General features: G+C 43.8%; 2 protein-coding genes across 2 annotated transcripts in view; both read left to right on the top strand.

Moving 5' to 3' along the window:
• LOC144893109 (1,4-alpha-glucan-branching enzyme-like) overlaps positions 1-4,191 on the top strand; it is a 31,701-nt gene extending 27,510 nt beyond the window's left edge. Inside the window, exons 13-15 of the mRNA XM_078782772.1 lie at positions 1,919-2,049; positions 2,901-3,018; positions 3,120-4,191. Coding sequence (XP_078638898.1) covers positions 1,919-2,049; positions 2,901-3,018; positions 3,120-3,170 — 300 coding nt within the window. The 3' untranslated portion in view covers positions 3,171-4,191. The remainder of the gene's footprint in view (positions 1-1,918; positions 2,050-2,900; positions 3,019-3,119) is intronic.
• LOC144890870 (uncharacterized) overlaps positions 1-21,303 on the top strand; it is a 946,020-nt gene that overhangs the window by 651,422 nt on the left and 273,295 nt on the right. The gene's annotated exons all lie outside the window — the stretch shown is intronic.

The raw sequence follows: 21,303 nt of genomic DNA, 5'->3' as shown, positions 1-21,303 counted from the left end.
TTGACCACCGCCGCACCCGCTCCCCCTCCAACCACCCTTGTCCTGCCATCCCCTGTCTTGGTTCTCCCCAATCTCCCCTACTGACCTCTCTGAACTCCTCATAGGAATGAAAACTGCCACCTGCACTCTGGACCCCATCCCCTCCAGCTTTGTCAAGGCCTCCCTCCCTGCTCTCTCTCCACTTATCATTGCAAAATAAACTCCTCCCTGTCTACAGGCATCGTCCCACCTTCCCTCAAAATTGCTGCTGTTACCCCCATTCTAAAAAAACCTGGTCTAAACCCTGACACCCTAAACAACTTCAGACCCATCTCCAACCTACCCTTTCTGTCAAAAGTTTTGGAACGCGCTGTAGCCACTCAACTCAAACATCACCTCTCTGCCAATAACCTATATGAAACATTCCAATCCGGATTCCGCTCCAACCACAGTACTGAAACTGCTCTCCTCAAAATCACCAACGACCTTCTCCTCTCCTCTGACGCTGGCAACCTCAACATTCTCGTCCTCAACCTCAGCGCTGCCTTTGACACCATCGATCACACCATCCTCCTCACCCGACTTGAATCCACCTTTAACGTTACCGGCACTGCCCTCTCTTGGATTAAATCATACCTCTCTGACAGACGCCAGTTCATCTCCATCAATAACTGCAAATCCCCCACTGCTCCCCTCCCCCAAGGTTCAGTTCTTGGCCCCCTCCTCTTCATCCTTTACCTGTCCCCCCTCGGTCACTTAATCCGCCGTCATGGTCTCCAATTCCACTGCTTCGCCGATGACATCCAGCTTTTCATCTCCACCAAGTCCGTCTCCACCAACACCCACTCTATCCTGACAAACTGCATCACTGAAATAAAATCCTGGCTTCAAATCAACTTCCTCAAGCTTAACTGTGATAAATCTGAAATAATCATCATTGGCCCAAAAACGCTCACAAAATCCACCCATAACTTTGCCCTCAACATCGACGGTATCCCAGTATCCACCTCCCTTCACATCCGGAATCTTGGCGTCATCTTTGACCAAACCCTCTCCTTCGACAAATACACTAAACAGATCACAAAGTCAGCCTTCTTTCACCTGAAAAACATCGCCCGTCTCCACTCATCCCTCTCCTCCACGGCTGCAGAAACCCTCATCCACGCCTTCATCACCTCCCGTCTGGACTACTGCAATAGCCTCCTCTATGGTTCACCCTCAAAAATCACCAATAAACTCCAATACATTCAGAACTCCGCTGCCCGTCTACTCGCCCATTCCCGGACCCGTGACCACATCACCCCCGTCCTTTACAAGCTTCACTGGCTCCCCATCCCCCAGAGAATCCAGTACAAAATCCTCCTCTTGATATACAAAGCCCTCCATAACCTGGCCCCATCCTACCTGGCTGACCTCCTCTCCAGACACACTCCCACCCGCAACCTCCACTCTGCTGGTACCAACCTCCTGACCCCCCCCCCCCCCCCCATCCAGACCAAATTCAGATCCTGGGGGGACAGGGCCTTCTCCATCGCTGCTCCCACCCTCTGGAACTCACTACCTCACACCATCAGAGACTCCTCCTCACTCACTACATTCAAAACATCACTAAAGACCCACCTGTTCAACACTGCATTCAACATTGAACCCACAGCATTTAACCCCTGACTATCACTTCTCCTTCTCCCTCCTTTTGCTTTAAATATTTCCCTATTGATTCTTGTCTTTTTGCAATTGTTGTTTTCATGCATTGTTATGCATTATGTTTTGCACTCTGTCAAAGCGCCTTTGGGCTTCTTGAAAAGCGCTATACAAAATAAATGAATTATTATTATTATTATTATTACTTTCTAAGTTTGGATAACGGTCCCTTTTTGGAGTGACATTGTTTCATTGTTATTGTCACCATGAGTGAACATTGGTTATTACATTCCATCAGGCATATGTGAGCTGCAAACATCAAGGAGACAAGGTGATCGCATTTGAGCGTGCTGGAATTCTGTTTGCCTTCAACTTCCATCCAAACAACAGCTACACTAACTACCGTCTTGGCATTCACCTGCCAGGAATGTATCCTTATAATGTTGCAATAAGTAACTTGTTCCGGTTTATTTTTTTTACCTCCGCCACCGAAGGTAGGCAGAGGTTATGTATTTACCCCTGTTTGTTCTGTCTGTTTGTGAGTAGTATCTCTCAAAAAGTTGTGGACGGATTAGGCCAAAGCCTGTTGGACAGTTTGGGTATCTGACAAAGACAAATTGATTAGATTTGGGCTCCGGTCCGGATTCAGATCCGGCCTATCAGTGGGATTCAAAATGTAAACTGTTCACCCTGGCTGGTATGTGCTCTACTGAGTGAGTTTTGTACTGAATGAGTTGAGATGGCCTTGTACATATTGGATAGAATGAAGGTGGAATGTTTGGCCACCACTCCTTTCCACACATGACATGTATAGGGCCCTTGAGCAGGTATACCTTGAGAACTCATTAAGAATACCAATTGTTGGTTCAAACAGGTTACGATATTGTCACTACATTATACTACTACCATAGCAGCCCAAACTAAGTTCTCCCCCCTCCTCTCTCCCTCCCCCTCCCCGTCCACCCCCCAAATCTTTCAAGAACTGCCTGGTCAGGTTTGACATTCGAGTGAAGGTAATGGGAATTTTGAATTCGGACGAGATGCTGGTGATGACTCACCTCCTCTTTGCGAAAGACCCCGTGGAATCTTTACCGATCAGCTTGTACCTTCTCAACGTATTTGCATTGTGTGTAAATTGCCTCAATGTTTGGCTAATGAGATTGACAAAGGTTTGAAAAGTGCTTATCAGTTTTTCACTTTCCCTGCAATGAGGGAAGTGGGTATGGCTGAAGGTAACATATTTTTAACATTGTTTACCATGATGACAAAACAACAAACAGATACCACCTGGTGCTTGACTCGGACTCTGAGATTCATGGAGGGTTGTCCCGTCTCGATCACAGCATTGAGTACTTCACAGAAGAAATGGCCTCTGGTGGAAGGAAACACTCTCTCTTGGTAGCGGTCGCACTCATTTTGCTCCACGTTTCACTCAACCTTTTGTTTTACATGAAGACACCCTTCTCGTTTCTAACCTCGACCTCCTGCCATTTATACAGGTGTACCTTCCAAGCCGCGTTGCCATTGTGCTGGCACGCAAACAAGACTAGGTCAGCAAGAACGTGGGCATTAGGGCGATTGTGTCGTGCTGAAAACTGGAACAAGAAAGAACTTGTGCAGCTGCCTTTATCCTACTTGCTTAGTTTCCTGATTGGAGAAGCAATTTCATCAATAAATGTGGATCGTGCTAAATGTGCACAGTTACTTATCGGTGACTAGTGGATGTTTTTCCTTTGTTCTTTTTGTTTGTGAATCGTGCTAAATGTGCACAGTTACTTGTCGGTGACTAGTGGATGTTTTTCCTTTGTTCTTTTTGTTTGTGAATCGTGCTAAATGTGCACAGTTACTTATCGGTGACTAGTGGATGTTTTTCCTTTGTTCTTTTTGTTTGTGAATTATGCTAAATGTGCACAGTTACTTATCGGTGACTAGTGGATGTTTTTCCTCTGTTCTTTTTGTTTGTGAATTATGCTAAATGTGCACAGTTACTTGTCGGTGACTAGTGGATGTTTTTCCTTTGTTCTTTTTGTTTGTGAATCGTGCTAAATGTGCACAGTTACTTATCGGTGACTAGTGGATGTTTTTCCTTTGTTCTTTTTGTTTTTAAGGGTACAAATGGCTGTTATGCTTGGGATACACCATGCGTATGATGGTCAAAATGACCTCGTTTTGCTGTTTTGTATCGTACAAATTTCATTGATCAGTGTTGACAATAACATTTAAACAGAAAAAGCCGTTTGTTTGTCATTCCATTGGCTCCCATGGCCGTACAGTATTCTACTGTAGTCTGATATCTCTGCCATTTACCTCCCACCTGTTTACTTTCTTCTTACCTTCAGCATGTTAGACTCGAGTGGTCATCTAGCCACTGGTCATTTAATTATTTTAACTTCATTGTACCCTGTCAAGAAGTAGTCCTTTTTTTTTTCTTTCTTTTTTACAATTAATGATGCTTCTTGTCCAAAAGTACTACACCTAATTGTACAAGGGAAATTGAAGATGATGTGCCAAGCTTAGCGAAATTTGTGGATTTGAGTGCTTTAAAAAAAATACAAACTTGCTTCAAAATTGGTGAGGTACATGTAGAATGTTTGTTTATTTTATCCCCCCATGACAAGATGATACTTGCTAACCAAGACTGTATGGGGGAGATTTATTATTTTATTTTTTTTGTATACAAGATCGAGGCTCGTGAAAGAGCTAACATTAATCACACAAAGTCAAACCGACAAACCGACACATAAAACACAAAATAAGGGGAGTGGTAGACAAGATGGGGAGATAGGGGGAAGGACACAAACACAACATTTGAGAGCAGGGACATCGAGAGAACTGTGGGAGGGAGAGGGCTTGGGGGGAGGTGGGAGAGGTATAAAACATATGGACACTGCAAGGACTTCCAGGAAAGAAGTTGGAATGGAAAAACTTATATGGAAATGGATAAAATGGAAAAACTTAGAAGAGAACAGGAAAGGTTAGGGTTGTGAGGGAAGGGGAAAAGCAGTGATTGGAGGAAAGAAAACGTACCTATGTGTGTTTATCGTAAAAAAAAAAAAAAAAAACTGACATTTTTACCTCCGCCACCAAAGGTGGATGGAGGTTACATTTTCACCCGTCTGTCTGTTTGTGAACACGATATCTCAAAAAGTTGTGGACGGATTTGGACGAAATCTGGCAGAGAGGTCGTGTTTGTGACAAGGACGAAATGATTAGATTGTGGTGAAGATCCGGATTCGGATCCGGCTAGTATAATTTTTTTGAGTGATTCTTCACCATTAAGAGATGGGGCTAAAACCAACATATGGCAGGATATCTCAAAATGTTATGGACCGGTTTGGACGAAACTTTATGGACAGGTTGTGGGTGTGACAAGGTATAATCGATTCAATTTTGGTGAAGATTCGGATCCGGCTCGTATAATTTTTTTAAGTGATTCTTCACCATTGGGAGATAGGGCCAAAAATGATACAAAGCAGGATATCCCAAAGTTGAGGACAGAAGATTGTGATTAAATGTGATCCTGTATTGTCATTCTCTGGTCTACTCAGATACAAAACGTAAACTGTTCACCTGGAGGAAGTATGCTCTCTACTGTGCCGTTCTCGTTGAATATGTAATTAATCAGCTCATTTTTATATGTATTAGAATGCAAGACCCGTTTCTTCACTAACGGAAATATCAATCTTTGCTGCGATGACTAATCTGAGGCAAGAACAAAAAAGGATTCTTGGGAGATCTTGCCCTCTGTGCTGGGATAACCAGCATCACAAGTTGGTGTTTACAGTTTCAACACGTTTGCCCATGTACTTACTTGTACACACAAACCGAGCTATATTTAATTTTGTTTTATTTTGCATCACAAACCTTCCTGGGAGTTCTCTAAATCCACTGTAGTTGGATTTATTAAAATCTGTGAATCCGTTCTTAAGTTATAACACGACAGACACGGCTCTTTTATTAATATAGATATACAATTTTGGGGAAAAAACTTTGATGCTTTTAAACATGGATGGTGGAAAAATTAATACCACCATCCATGTTTAAAATTATTTTTAAAATTAATTATAAAATTGATTATTTATTAAAATGGATGGTGGAAAAAATAAAAATTATAGGTATATATCTAGGATTAGATATAATCCAAGTCAAATTGTCTCAAACATAAGTGAAATAACCATCCATGAAAGGCTGTTTTACATTCATCATTAGACCAAAGCAATTTGGCACACCGAACACGTACAGCATGGTAAGCGTATCCAACTTGGAAAAAAATGCTCACCTGGTCAAACAGAGAAGAATGATATTGGTGTACGTGCATTGACACACTGTGTAACCTGGACAAGACAAACAGTGAAGATAGCAAATTATTGGGATAAACAATGCTAGGGTGTCCTACAGTTAAGGACTTATTAGCAAATTGGTCTGCAAACGTCAACAACCTAATGATGTCAGACAGGCCCCCATCTGAATGACCCGGTGTGACCTCTAAGAGAAGATGAAGTTCTGATCAGGCTTGTCAAGATGTATTCCTTTTTGCACAAGCACAATGAATGGTGGAGTCATGGCCAAAAATATTTTCACCCTTGCACTTTTTTCAAATAACTCACAATTTTCTCAAATAAGTTGAAATTGACAAAAATATTTTCACCCTTGCACTTTTTTCAAATAACTCACAATTTCTCAAATAAGTTGAAATTGACAAAAGTAATTGGTCTCCACAATTCTTTATTTCGCTGTTAATATTACAGAACCTTTGTTTTTGAATCGCAACTTAATATATCCTTTTAAATCAGAAAATAAAAAGAAATGGTATTGACAAAATTATTGACACGACTTAATATTTGGTAGCACATCCTTTGGACAAAATAACTGCAGTCAAGCACTTCCTATAGCCATGAATGAGCTTCCTACACCTCTCTACTGGCAGTTTGACCCCCTCTTCTTGTGGAAACTACTCCAGTTCTCCCAGATTTGAAGGGTGCCTTCTCCCAACTGCTGTTTTTAGATCTTGCCACAGGTGTTCAATGAGATTTAGAACTGGACTCATTGCTGGCCACTTCAGAACAGTCCAGCATTTTGTCTTGAACCATTCCTGGGTGCTTTTTGAAGTGTTTGGGATCATTGTCCTGCTGCAAGACCCATGACCTTGGACGGAGACCCAGCTTTTTGACAATGGGTTGAACATTGCGCTTCAAAATGCCTTGGTAATCTCCTGATTTCATGATTCCATGCACACATTCAAGGCACCCGGTGCCAGAGGCAGCACAGCATCCCCAAAACATCACTGAACCTCCTCCATGTTTGACTGTCGGGAAGGTGTTATTTTCTTTGAAGGCTTCATTTTGTTTTTGTAAACATAGAGATGATGTGCTTTAACAAAAAGCTCTAATTTGGTCTCAGCTGTCTACAGGACATTCTCCCAGAAGGATTTTGGCTTGTTCAGGTGTGTTTTTGGCTTGTTCAGGTGTGTTTTTGGCAAACCAGTCAGGATTTCTCAGCAATGGGGTCTTCCTAGGTCTCCTACCATAGAACGTCCTTTCATTGAGTTGGTGATGGATGGTCGAGTTGAAACTGTCGTACTTTGTGTCTGAAGCTCAGCTTGAATCTGTTTGGCAGTTGATCGAGGTGCTTTCTCCACCATTTTAACAATCCTTCGCTGCAATCTTCGATCAAGTTCACTCTTGCGACCACGTCCAGGGAGGTTGGCTACAGTGCCATGGGCCTTAAACTTCCTGATAATATTGCGTACGGTGGACACAGAAACATCAAGTTCTCTGGAGATGGACTTGTAGCCTTGAGATTGTCCATGCTTGGCTACAATCTTGTATCTGACCTCAGACAATTCTCTGGTTTTCTTTCTTTTCTCCATGCTCATTATGGTACACACAGTGACACAAAACAGCAGAATGACTCCTTTTCTCTATTCAAACTGGTTGAACGAATGATTTTTATGTTGCAGGCACCTGCAACTCACCACAGGTGAGTTCAATTACAAAGTAAAGGAGAATCACCTGCTTGAAATCTAATTATTTCTAACAACTTCTAAAAGGTGCCAATAATATTGTCCGGGCCATTTTAGGATTTGTGTGTGGAATAAGCTAAGATTTAGTAATTTTTTTCAGCTGTTTTTGTTTTGTTACACTGAAAACCAAAGAAATATAAATGTGGATAGCAAAATATTTTTTAAAGTCAACACTTTTCTGGAAGAAATGGTGCATTATTTGAGAAAAGTGCAAGGGTGCCAATATGTTTGGCCACGACTATCTCTCTGGAATTGTCAATGAGAGTTGGTCCAGAACCCGGATTCACGCTACAGGTGACAAAGCTCGCAGACTGATAAGATGCCCTCTTCTCATCCCAAAACACAAAGCAGTCTGTTTGGCATGATGTTGGGCAGATAAACACTGGAATCTCGACTCCTGGAGGAATATCCATTGGAATTATGACAGTCTTTCTCTCTCAAGCGATTGATGGAAGAACTCTGGTTTGGCAGAAACCTAACATACTCTACACCCAAGAACATTGTTGAGTCCATTCCGTTTGGTGGCGGATCCATTATGATTGTAAACTTGCCCTTGTCACCCATTAATTTTCTCGGATATTGCTGTGATCTTGGAAAACAGCCCATATGTCATACCTTTTTTCATGTATGTATAATTGCACTTCGGCGACCTCTTCTTCACCCCGACACTGCACACTCTCTCATGCTACGCCCACTTCTACACATAATACCTTTTTTTATGCCTCTGTTGACGAAGTCACTGGAGGCATTATGTTTTCAGGTTGTCCGTCCGTCCATCCGTGATAAGTTTTCATTACCGCGATAACTTGAGAATGGCTGAAGGGATCTCGGTCAAACTTGGTGCAGGTATGTATAATGAGGTAAAGATGAACTGATTAGATTTTGGGATCACGAGGTCAGAGGTCATGTTAGGTAAAAATCCTGTTACCGCGATAACTTGTGAACCCGTGATGGGATTCTGACCAAATTTGGTACACTTATGTAGAATGATGTAAAGATTAATTGATTAGATTTTGGGGTCAAAGGCCAAAGTCTGTAATATGTCTATAACGAGAACGGCTGAAGGGATCTAATTCAACCTTGGTACAGATATGTATAATGGTTTTAAAGATAAACTGATTAGATTTTTGGGGCAAAGGTCAAAGTCCATAATAATAGGTCTACACCTTGAGAATGGCTGAAGTGATCTTATTCAAACTCGGTACAGGTATGTATAATGATGTAAAGATTTACTGATTAGATTTTTGGGTCCCAAGGTCAGAGGTCATGTCAGGTAAAAATATGATAACTTGTGAGCAGCTGAAGGGATTTAAATTAAAACTTAGTACAGGTATGTATAATGATGTAAGCATGAACTAATTACATTTTGAGGTCATAGGTCATGCTAGGTAAAAAATGTGATAATTTGAGAAGAGCTGAATGGATTTAAATAAAACTTGGTAAAAGTATTACAATTATGTAATAATGTGAGCAGAGGCATATCGGTCGACGTCGAAGTGTCGTTCTAGTTTTCACTGATCTACACATAATACAAAGTGAGAACGTTTTTCGAAATTTTTTACAAATTTGTTGAAAATGAAATACAGAAAGATCTAATTTACTTTATTCAGCCCCCCCGAGTCTATACTTCATAGAAGTGGGTTCTTGGCTGACGTGCAGCAGTATCTCATCACCTGCTGTCGCGACATTGGGTCTGAGAAAGGTCACAGACGAATGCAGAATCATTCACGGCGACGACGTGAGATCATCCATCTCACGAACTATCCCTCCGAAGAACTATCGTTCTATGTCGATGATGGGCTCACCTCTCTGTCAGATTCGCTCATGGCAATCAGCCTCATCTAACGCACGAGGAACGCTTTCGCTACAAAGAAGCTACACTTCCACAAGATTGCCTCTAAGAGCAAAGAGTAAATGGACACTTCCAAACTAGATGGTATTCATAGAATATTTACCCTGCGCAGTCAACTTGTTGCGAGCCAACTCTTCTGTTTTTGAACGTTTATTACTTGCAAAATCGAAGATTTTTCAAGTGTATTGGTCGGTTCCGTTTGTGGTTCTGTCTGTTTGTCTGTCTGTCTGTCACTGGCCTACAGGTCACAATTCTAAACCGATCGTTACGAAACTTCACCAAGTTGTATAAGTCGTCCCAATTGAGAAGCCTATTGATTTTCAGGTCAAAGGTCATCTGGAGGTCAAATTTCTAAAATCGCCATTTTAAATCCGATTGACTTGAAAATTGAATAGCATTTGTATATCAAGTCACTAAATTGAGAAACATACTATTTTTGAGGTCAAACGGTCAACTTAAGGTCAAATTTTAAAAATCACTTTTCATCGAAAAAGCCGTCAATTCTGAACCGATTGACTTGAAAATTAAACAGCATTTGCATATCGAGTCACTAAATTGGGAAAGATACTATTTTTAGGTCAAAAGGTCATAGGTCAACTCAAGGTCAAACTTCCAAAATCACTTTTTATCTGAAAACCCATCAATTTTCATCTGATTGACTGGAAAATTGAACAGCATTTGCACATTGAGTCACTAAATAGGGAAACCAACTATTGTTGAGGTCAAAAGGTCAAAGGTCAACTCAAGGTCAACCTTCCAAAATCATTTTTCATCTGAAAAATCGTCACTTTTCTTCCTATTGACCCGAGCTTTGATCAAGATTGTCAATTTTAATCTTGATGAAATGGACAATTTGCTGTATCAATTGAATTTTTTTTCTTGGGGAGGGGGGAGGGGGGAGGGGGGGGCGGATTTTGCACGTATCGTGCTCTGCATGACATCATCTTGTTTTTTTATTTGATCCAATATGGCTGCCAGACCACGTGAGCGATGACATCATAAATTTATATTCTCTAATATAATTGTTGCATAGATCATGCCCAATACATTTCAAACTGATCAGACTAAGCGTTGTCCCTGTCGAATTATGACGTCATAATTATGGCACCAATGACGTCATCGTTAACATCATCATTAATCACATCACATCATTAATATAACGTCATTAATACATCATCATCATACATCATCTTAAATTGATTGTGACATCATCATTAACATATCTTATTCCCCAAGGGGAGTACTTGACAATGAGCCATGTTTCAATTTTTTCCATGGAGCGGTTTCGGAGATAAAGGTGCAACTTTTTTCGATTTTTTCCAAGATGGCGTCTGTACCACGTGACCTATGACGTTATAATTGTCATTTTAAAAATTCTACAGGAAGAGCCGCACATATTCTGAAAATTTTGTGTCCATCAGACTAACAGTTGCAGAGGAATTTTTGTTTGATTCATACTGATCAGATCAAGCGTTGTACTTGTCGAATTGTAACGTCATAATTAAGGCACCGATGACATCACCATCAACATATCTTATTCCCCATGGTGAGTACTTGACAATGAGCCATGTTTCAATTTTTTCCATTGAGCGGTTTGGGAGATATCGTGTAACGTTTTTCCAAGATGGCATCCATACCACGTGACCTATGACGTCATAATTATGAATAAAAAATTCTACAGGCGGGGGCGCTTCTTTGGTAAAGTTTTGTGTCAATCGGACCAACGGTTGCCGAGAAAATGAATTTTTAAAATGCAGACGTACAGCACACGCACGGCGTACGGCACGGCACATACGCAACTGAATGCTTAACCCCGCTTTTTGCTTCGCGAGTGCAGGGTAATGAGGTGAGAGCAAAATAACTGAAGAGCCTGGACCTGAACCATGAAAAGCTGCCGACACAGATCCTTGCGGGTATACTTTTTCCTCAAGCAGGCCATCTTCCCCTTCTGAGTGAGTCTTCAGGACAAAGCTTTCTTATGGTGGGGAGTTCTGTTGGTTGAAAGCTCAATTTGACCCAATAGGACTTGCAGCTCCTGTCATCACTGAAGGAAAAGTTTTACTCGGTGAACTGACGGCTGGACACTCCCAAAATCAGGCCTCCAAGATGGACGCGCTGGTACAACTGACTACACCATCTCGAGAACATACATGTACAACGAAGTTATCAGCCATTAAACTTCAGCCCAGTCAAGCAAAGGGAGGTCCATGTCTTCTCTGATGCCAGTAACCTCACTAATGAGTCAAAACCCTTCATGTACATAACAAATCGAGTTCACAAGATGCACAATGTGTATAGTCCAGTCAGTGGCGCCATGTCCCCACAGATGAGAACCATGCTGACTTTGTTTCATGCTCAATACCAGGCAGCCAGGTCGGAAGAACCTTCTGCTTCACAGGGCCAGAGTTTCTTCAGCAGCCAGACCCCTCTGATGCAGATTGTTGAGAATTCAACATAAAGTGATGATGTGGACCATGACATGTGGTGCATGTTTACCTTGTAGACAAGGACGGTCTGCTTCAGAAGAACCATCGTTCGTGATTAAAAAAAATACATGTCGTGTAAAGCACGATACTTGTGAAATCCAAATATATACAATAGTTGCCATGGAAACAGCAATTTCGAAAATTTGACAAAAATATACACACTAGTTGCCATGGAAACAGCAATTTGGTATTTCGAAAATTTGACCAAATATATACAATAGTTGCCATGGAAAGAAATTTGGTATATCGAAAATTTGACCAAATATATACAATAGTTGCCATGGAAACAGCAATTTGGTATATCGAAAATTTGACCAAATATATACAATAGTTGCCATGGAAACAGCAATTTAGTATTTCGAAAATTTGACCAAATATATACAATAGTTGCCATGGAAACAGCAATTTGTTATTTCAAAAATTTGACCAAAGAAACACAATAGTTGCCATGGAAACAGCAATTTCGTATATCGAAAATTTGACCAAATATATACAATAGTTGCCATGGAAACAGCAATTTGGTATATCGAAAATTTGACCAAATATATACAATAGTTGCCATGGAAACAGCAATTTGGTATATCGAAAATTTGACCAAATATATACAATAGTTGCCATGGAAACAGCAATTTGTTATTTCGAAAATTTGACCAAATATATACAATAGTTGCCATGGAAACAGCAATTTGGTATTTCGAAAATTTGACCAAATACATACAATAGTTGCCATGGAAACAGCGATGTGGTATTTCGGAAATTTCACCAAATATATACAATAGTTGCCATGGAAACAGCAATTTGGTATTTAGAAAATTTGACCAAATATATACAATAGTTGCCATGGAAACCAATTTGGTATTTTGAAAATTTGACCAAATATATACAATAGTTGCCATGGAAACAGCAATTTGGTATTTCAAAAATTTGACCAAAGAAACACAATAGTTGCCATGGAAACAACAATTTGGTATATCGAAAATTTGACCAAATATATACAATAGTTGCCATGGAAACAGCAATTTGGTATATCGAAAATTTGACCAAATATATACAATAGTTGCCATGGAAACCAATTTGGTATTTTGAAAATTTGACCAAATATATACAATAGTTGCCATGGAAACAGCGATTTGGTATTTCGAAAATTTGACCAAATATATACAATAGTTGCCATGGAAACCAATTTGGTATTTTGAAAATTTGACCAAATATATACAATAGTTGCCATGGAAACAGCAATTTGGTATTTCGAAAATTTGACCAAATATATACAATAGTTGCCATGGAACCAGCAATTTGGTATATCGAAAATTTGACCAAATATATACAATAGTTGCCATGGAAACAGCAATTTGGTATATCGAAAATTTGACCAAATATATACAATAGTTGCCATGGAAACAGCAATTTATTATTTCGAAAATTTGACCAAATATATACAATAGTTGCCATGGAAACAGCAATTTGGTATATCGAAAATTTGACCAAATATATATGCAATAGTTGCCATGGAAACAGCAATTTGTTATTTCGAAAATTTGACCTATCAAGTGTTTTCCATGATGGAATGTTGTGCATAACAAATTTGGTTGATACATTTTCTAATTGCCACCTGATAGGTATTTTACTTGTTTTGGATGGCATTGACCTTGACCTTCGACTAATTTTAACCAGATTTTACACACATATTACACACCGTTCTCAGGCTGCGCTTCACTTCCGTTGAACTTGGGGACGACTAAGAAGAAGACCTTTGTTGGGCGAAAGCTTGTCAAATCAAAGATCGACGTCCTGAAGCTACGTCCGCGTCTGATTTAATCTCCCGATTTTATTTATATATATATATATATATACATATATATATATATACATATACATATATATATATATATATATATATATATATATATATATAGATATAGATATATATATATAGATATAGATATAGATATATATATATAGATATAGATATAGATAGATATATATATATTATATATATATATATATATATATATATATACTGATCGCGGTTTAGATGTTATGATGGGCCGAGCGGATGGTCCAACCGCGACCGTTACAGGATCCCCGACTCACCCGATTCACCCAGAACTTTGGCCGTATCGCACCGCAGCTGCCCAATCTGGGAAAAGACTAAAACGACGAAATGCAAAGAGGAAAAGGAATAAAACGAGAAGACGGACAGAAGAGTAATTGGATTTATTGTACACACACACAAGCAAAAAGGAGCAATCAAGTTTATTTACAACACATAAGACGCAGGTGACACAGTGCAAATACTAGCTTATACAGACTTAATTAACCCAGGGACAGAACAAACAAAACAAACTCACGTACACAAGAAGGGTGGAAAGGCAGGAGGTGGATGGCTGGAGGGAGAGGAAGGTCCAAGGGGGTCCTGCAGCACGATCGGCGCGTTTAGCCGCCGCCGTTCCTTCACGGCCTTGCTCAAAACCGCCGTTCAGGCCCCAAGCTGCTGTTGTGGCTGCTGTGGACGTCGCGTGCTTTCCCAGGACTTGTCTGACTGTCTGGTCCAACCCTCAACTCTTTCTTGGTCCACTCACTCCTCACCACCGACTCCTCACCGCAACCAACGCAACCACTGACCACCACCACCGACTCCTCACCGCAACCAATGCAACCAACTGACCACCGACTCCACTGACTGACTCTGACTCTCTCACGCCACTTGCGCGCGCGCCTTTATAGCGCCTCTAGCGATCAAGCCGCCGGCCTTCAGGACACGCCCATCGGTGTGCTCACCTCGGCCCTGGTTGGTCATGCGACCCTCTGACTCCCCCCTTGATGACGACGGGCGGGCACTTGTTCAATGGTGGTTTTGGAGGGGAGGTAATTGGCAATCGAGGCTCGGCAATGACGAAAGGGGATGTGAAAGGAAATGGAGATTTTGGGGATGGGAATGAAAGGGGATCTATTCTCTTTCACTGGTGCAATGGAGTACTTCAATTAATGGGAGACACAGCCTTACTCTAAAACACAGAATAAGATATAACTATCAAACAGGGGTATTCTATTATTGGCTGACGTGTATGCTTGTGGACTAATTATGGGATGCCCTTTCACCTTTACACAGCTCCGGAGGCAGGGGGCGCAGAATAAACAATAATAATAATTTACACAATCAAAAAAATATACAGTCCTCATATCCGCAACACTGCACCCTCCTCCTCTTAGGCACGTCCCGGGCCTACAACTTTTATTTAGTGTGACACGTAGGTGTAGTTCCCTCTACTTTTAACCTGACCCTGAGTGCGACAGTTTTAAAACATAAATAAATGTGTCCCGCTGCTCCATTGCACCCTGCCTAACAGACTTACGCCCACAGTTAACCGAATTGCGGAATGGTCTTCAAACTATACACTGACGGTGGGAAGCATTATTTACAATGACGCTATTTTTATTTACAAAACGAACCCAGGACCTGTGATTGTTCTTTCTGGGGGGGAGACAGTCTGCTCTGCATCGACGCACCATGAAAGCACCCAAAAACGCACCAATACAAGCACCCTCAAGCACCAATCAGTGCAGTCACCATAGTTCATCAGTGTTCAATGCATGTTCAATAAAAATAAAATCAACAACCCCTAACCCTGCAGGTGATCTCTTGCTCTTCGACTCCCTCTGCTGGTTATTATTATTTGGTCTTCCAGATGTTGTCATTCTTTCATTTTCTTACTGGCGGCCTATTTGCAATAAAGTGTGCCCAATGTGTCCTTTTTATTTTCTTTATTTATGGCCCACAGGGCCGACTACGTGTGGTTCACCTGTGGGGCATCGGTGCCCTGTGGCCAAGGTCCGCCAGCAAGATTTCGGGCCCTCATGGCCGGTTCCAGCAGAGGGGCCATGCCCCAACCCATGGGGTCCATAAGTGGTGCTCGGCCACAGACATGTGGTCCATAATGTGGTGCATCGATGCAGACAGCTGGTTCCGAGAGTTCCGGGCGCACAATGGAGGACTCACGCACGCTCCCCTCGGCACCCAATGGCGCACAGGTCATGTGGGAGACAAAAGAGACAATTGAGCGAGGGGTAAGGTCACAAGGGTACACATCAATAAGGCAATGCAAGGCGAAATGCGTACGGAGGGCGAAGTGAGAAAGCTCGTCCCTACCGTACATCACCCCCCTGCCACCTACACTACCCTTGCCCTTACCCCATATTTACAAAATCTACCCATTTACAAATTCGTCACTACTGTCACGTCTTCCCCATATTTCTCCTATACCAAATTCGTCTTCACTCCCCCACTATCCAAAATTTGCCATCACCCAATTCGTCATCAATCCTCATAAGGAGGAAGAGATGGAACAACAAAGCACAATGTCACACCCACGTCATGATGCGTCTCACAGTCCAAAACATTTGCATCATAAAAAATAATCAAAACATGGCATGGTGTGGAATACCTGTCACCTCAGGTGAGTGGATGCAGATGGTGCGAGGAGACTCCAATCCTAACTATCCTCTAAATGACCTTAACACACTTTACACTACCCGGGGTCTCTCCCTGCCAATCCATTGGCCAACTTACACTATGGGTTCTAAAAACCAATTCCCATTGACCAAACTGTGGTGCTTCTCAATTTGGGGTCTCACTCCCCCGATTCATCTCCCGGTGCCCTCGCACAATTTCTGGGCTGTGACGTGTAGCTCTCCCAGCAGGTCTACCCACCTGCACACCTCCACCACTGCAGTTGCCACCCGAGCTTACCTAGCTCCTCACCCTAACCTAACTAACTGGGGACAGCCCCTCCTGGCTCTGTCACCCCACTCGGTGCCCTCTGGCACTGGGCTACCCGGGTCCGTCCTCCGGATCCTCGGGCCCCATCCACAACTACTACCGGCTCCCAGAGCCCACCTGCGGCCTCACCTGGCCGACATCCTCACAGTGGTGGAGCGCCCAACCAACTACACACACTAACAGGCTACACGCCCAGCCATTTCCACAACACTAATGCACCCATCCAAAGACCATTCTTTCACCCGCACCACAGATGCCAATATCCAACCACAATTTACCTGTACCCTCTACCTAACACTTACACTACCCGCCCCGGGTATCCGTGATGGGGGTCCACTCTTCCCCCATTCACACCTTCGCACCATCCACTCCACTCCACAATTTCCACCATACTCACTCCACGACCATCCATTCCAATACTCCATTTATTCCACACTACCATTTATTCCACACAGCCACATACACCTGTTGTTGCACACCTGTGCCCTCACACCTGGTGCCACCTGCACCCTCCTTTCTTCCTGGACCATTTGGTCAACACAACACGCAATCACCTTCACTCACTCATACACTGCTCCACACACCTGTTCAGTTGCACACCTGTGCAATCACACCTGTTCAATCCTCACACACACGGCATCATCTCTTCTAACTACTCCCCTCTGAAACTTGCGCTTCCCAGTCGTCCCTTTAAACTATTGCGCTCCCACGTCATTATCATCCACTCTTCTCTACCTGCGTCCCCACTACAGGTGTCATTGTCACCAACTAATCTTAACGTTACCTAATGTCATCTTCGCTAGATCCCTACACACAATATCCTAACCCACCCGGGCTAGTTTTCACTGCCATCAACCCCATAACCTATTGCGCATTTGCCCCACCCCTGTGAGCGATGACAGAGTTGCCATCCCACCACATGGGGGGCGGTCCTACTATCAATTTCGCTCGTCCAAATCCAACAAATCAAAAATTTGTCATTTACTGCTAATCACCGTACCAATCATCAAATTTTGCCTTTTTCTAATTTTGGGTCCAAAACACTAACCTCATCACCCGTCTACTTATTAGATCCTCTCGGTGCGCCAATTCCCTTCTAAAGCTCGGCTTCGTACAGCCGAGCAATGAATACGGGTTGTTTTGTGCTAGCGGCTGGATACGTCCCGCATTCGGGGCAGGGACGGGGGCTTACCCGGGCCGAGATCCCACGCACCACCTCGGCGTGGAGCCATCCAATGTCCCGATCTCGACCTGCCGGCACGTCTCAACAAAAAGTGGTCGCCATGACGACCCTTCCTATCGAGCTGCCCGCTCAGCCTAGTTGAGCACGGACGGGGCCGTTCCAAGCGAAGCCCAGCGTGGATCGCGTACGGCGGTCCTTTCGAACCCGCCGTGGCTCGGATCCCCGCTGGTTCTCGCGGCACGCGAAGCCCGGCACGCACCGAGGGCCCGATTCGGCTAAAAGTCGCTCTAACCGCTAACCCGGTTACCGTCGATGCCTCACCTGGATGCTTCCATGCATACGCTACCCCTTTCTTGCTCATACCTCCAGCTGTTCCCATGCTCCTCGTACCTTTCCTTACACACCTCGGTACACTCATTCCGCTCACAGACTTGGTCACACACCTGACCACCGAACACCTTGGCACACATTCGTCGCTCGCACACCTCACCAACACACCTCTTTGCGCCCCCTCCTCGGTCACCTCCTCTGTGACAATCACAGGTGTGCTCTCATTCGCACACCCAACCACGTGCCTCACGACCAACTCAAGTGTGCATTCCCACACACGCTCTACCATTCCAGGTGTGCCTCCTTCCATTCCAGGTGTACATCCTCGCTCACCTGTCACAACCAACTCACGCTCCGTGTCACTCTCATTACTTTCACCTCCATTCTTGACAACGCACTCACCCTTACTCTCGACAGCGCACTCTTTCCTCATGCACCCGTCCGTTACACACCTTTCTCGCGCACACTCTTGCGCACACTCTTTCGTTACATCCTCTGTAACTCTCACCACAGGCGTGCATTCTCCTTCACTCTTGACAGCGCACTCTTTCCACATGCACCTGTCCGTTACACACATTTCTCGCGCATCCTCTTGCGCACACTCTTTCGTTACTTCCTCCGTAACACTTACCACACCGCGCTTCCATGTGCTCCCTCGCACACGCGCTACTACTGACTCACTCTCGACAGCACACTCACTCCTTGGCGTGCACTTTTTCCTCACACACCCCATGGTCGGACATTCTCGCACACCTCGTTTTTCGCACACCTGACCTGTCGCACACTTCACCAACGGCTTTTCACGAACACCCGGATCCAAAACCAATCCCCAAGCCGACTGAAGCTTTCCTCACATCATGTACATTTCCGAATATTTCGCCACTCACCTTGGCACCTCGTCTCCGCACCTCCTTTGCCACCTGCAAACTCTTTATTTGGTTAGTGAGCAGCACATCACGATTCGAGCACAGACCTTGTACCAATTCCATTACTTCCTCCTTTATCTCCCTCTTAGTTTCTGTCCGTCCCTTCTTAATTTCACTCACCTCTTCTTCCACTTCCTCTAATTTTTGCTTCACCTCTTTTATTCCCCGGTGCGTCTCCTCAAGTTCGTCCTCTAAGGCTACCGTGACCGTCTCTATGTGCATCCTCACCTGCCGGTCCTTTGTCTCCATTATCTCTGTCACCTCGTCCACCCTCATTGTCAGTCCCTCACGTACCATCTGACATTGCCTCTGTGTCGCTATTAATTCGTTTTTAATTTCTTTTTGTGTCGCCTTTAACCCTCCGAGTACTGCAGTGTTCCTTTGAACCTGCTCCACTAACTCTGTCTGTCCGTCTGTCAGCTGTTCCACCTCCTCCGTCAGGTCCTCTATGCCCCCTTGTAACCTCGCCGTATTATTTCTCACCTCTTTCTCCATACGCTTCTCACCTCGCTTTACCTCCTCACGCAGCCCCGAGACCTCCTCACTCACACCTCGTCGTATCTCCTCTTTCATCTCCTCCCTTTCTTTTGTAGATGCCGCCCTCATCTGTCCCAATTCATCCCTCTGAGCATCCAATTTGGTTTCTAACCCGATTTTTACCTCCTCTATCTGCTCTCCCATTTGTTTAATTTCTCGGGCGGATTGCTCCCCTATCTCCCGCAATTTGCCTTCCATCCTGTTTTCTAGCCCCATTAACCCATTTTTCATCCCCTCTATCTGATTCTCCTGGGCAGCCATTCTATTTTCCACCCCCCGTTAACCCATGTTTCATCCCTTCAAATTTCTTGTCTAAATCCCCGATTTGGGCATTGGTACCCCTCGCTTCGTCCCTCATTTCCCCCATTTGGCCCTCCAATCGCTCACCCTGAGCTACCATCCGGTTCCCCATTTGTCCCATTCGCTCACCCTGAGCATCCATCCGGTTCCCCAAGTCATTCCTCAGGTCTTCACTTGTCTGGACCATGAGCGCCCTTATTTGTATCATAAAGAGGTCCAAATTCATCGGTGCTGCTACGGTCACGGGCGCGGCTAGATTTGGCGCCACAATAACCATGTGCGCGAGGGCGCCATTTTGTGCGCCTGATACCTCCTCAACCACCTCCTCATTGTTCTCCTCTACTTCGTCCCTCTGATCCTGGGTTACTCCTAACCCCTCCTCTAGCTCACCCACCTGCATCCGATCGCCTTGACCAGCCATGGCGCGATTTCAAAGTTCAGGTTTTGTAAAACAAAACAAATTTCGGCCGCTCCAAATTTTGACCAAATTTTTTTTTAGATGTTTTAAAAATTTGGTTCGGGCCCCGAATCTCACTCCCAGACACCAATTGTTACTGTAATAACACAATTGGTGTTCCAAAATTTGGGCCTAACAAATTTAGTCCCAGGTCCGAATCCCAACTCCTGACTACCAATTGTTACTGATCGCGGTTTAGATGTTATGATGGGCCGAGCGGATGGTCCAACCGCGACCGTTACAGGATCCCCGACTCACCCGATTCACCCAGAACTTTGGCCGTATCGCACCGCAGCTGCCCAATCTGGGAAAAGACTAAAACGACGAAATGCAAAGAGGAAAAGGAATAAAACGAGAAGACGGACAGAAGAGTAATTGGATTTATTGTACACACACACACAAGCAAAAAGGAGCAATCAAGTTTATTTACAACACATAAGACGCAGGTGACACAGTGCAAATACTAGCTTATACAGACTTAATTAACCCAGGGACAGAACAAACAAAACAAACTCACGTACACAAGAAGGGTGGAAGGGCAGGAGGTGGATGGCTGGAGGGAGAGGAAGGTCCAAGGGGGTCCTGCAGCACGATCGGCGCGTTTAGCCGCCGCCGTTCCTTCACGGCCTTGCTCAAAACCGCCGTTCAGGCCCCAAGCTGCTGTTGTGGCTGCTGTGGACGTCGCGTGCTTTCCCAGGACTTGTCTGACTGTCTGGTCCAACCCTCAACTCTTTCTTGGTCCACTCACTCCTCACCACCGACTCCTCACCGCAACCAACGCAACCACTGACCACCACCCACCGACTCCTC

The sequence above is a fragment of the Myxine glutinosa genome, chromosome 1, assembly GCF_964187855.1.
Source record: "Myxine glutinosa chromosome 1, kmMyxGlut1.1, whole genome shotgun sequence".
NCBI lineage: Eukaryota > Metazoa > Chordata > Myxini > Myxiniformes > Myxinidae > Myxine > Myxine glutinosa.
Note: the sequence above shows the minus strand (reverse complement) of the source record. Positions and strands in the feature narration are given on the sequence as shown.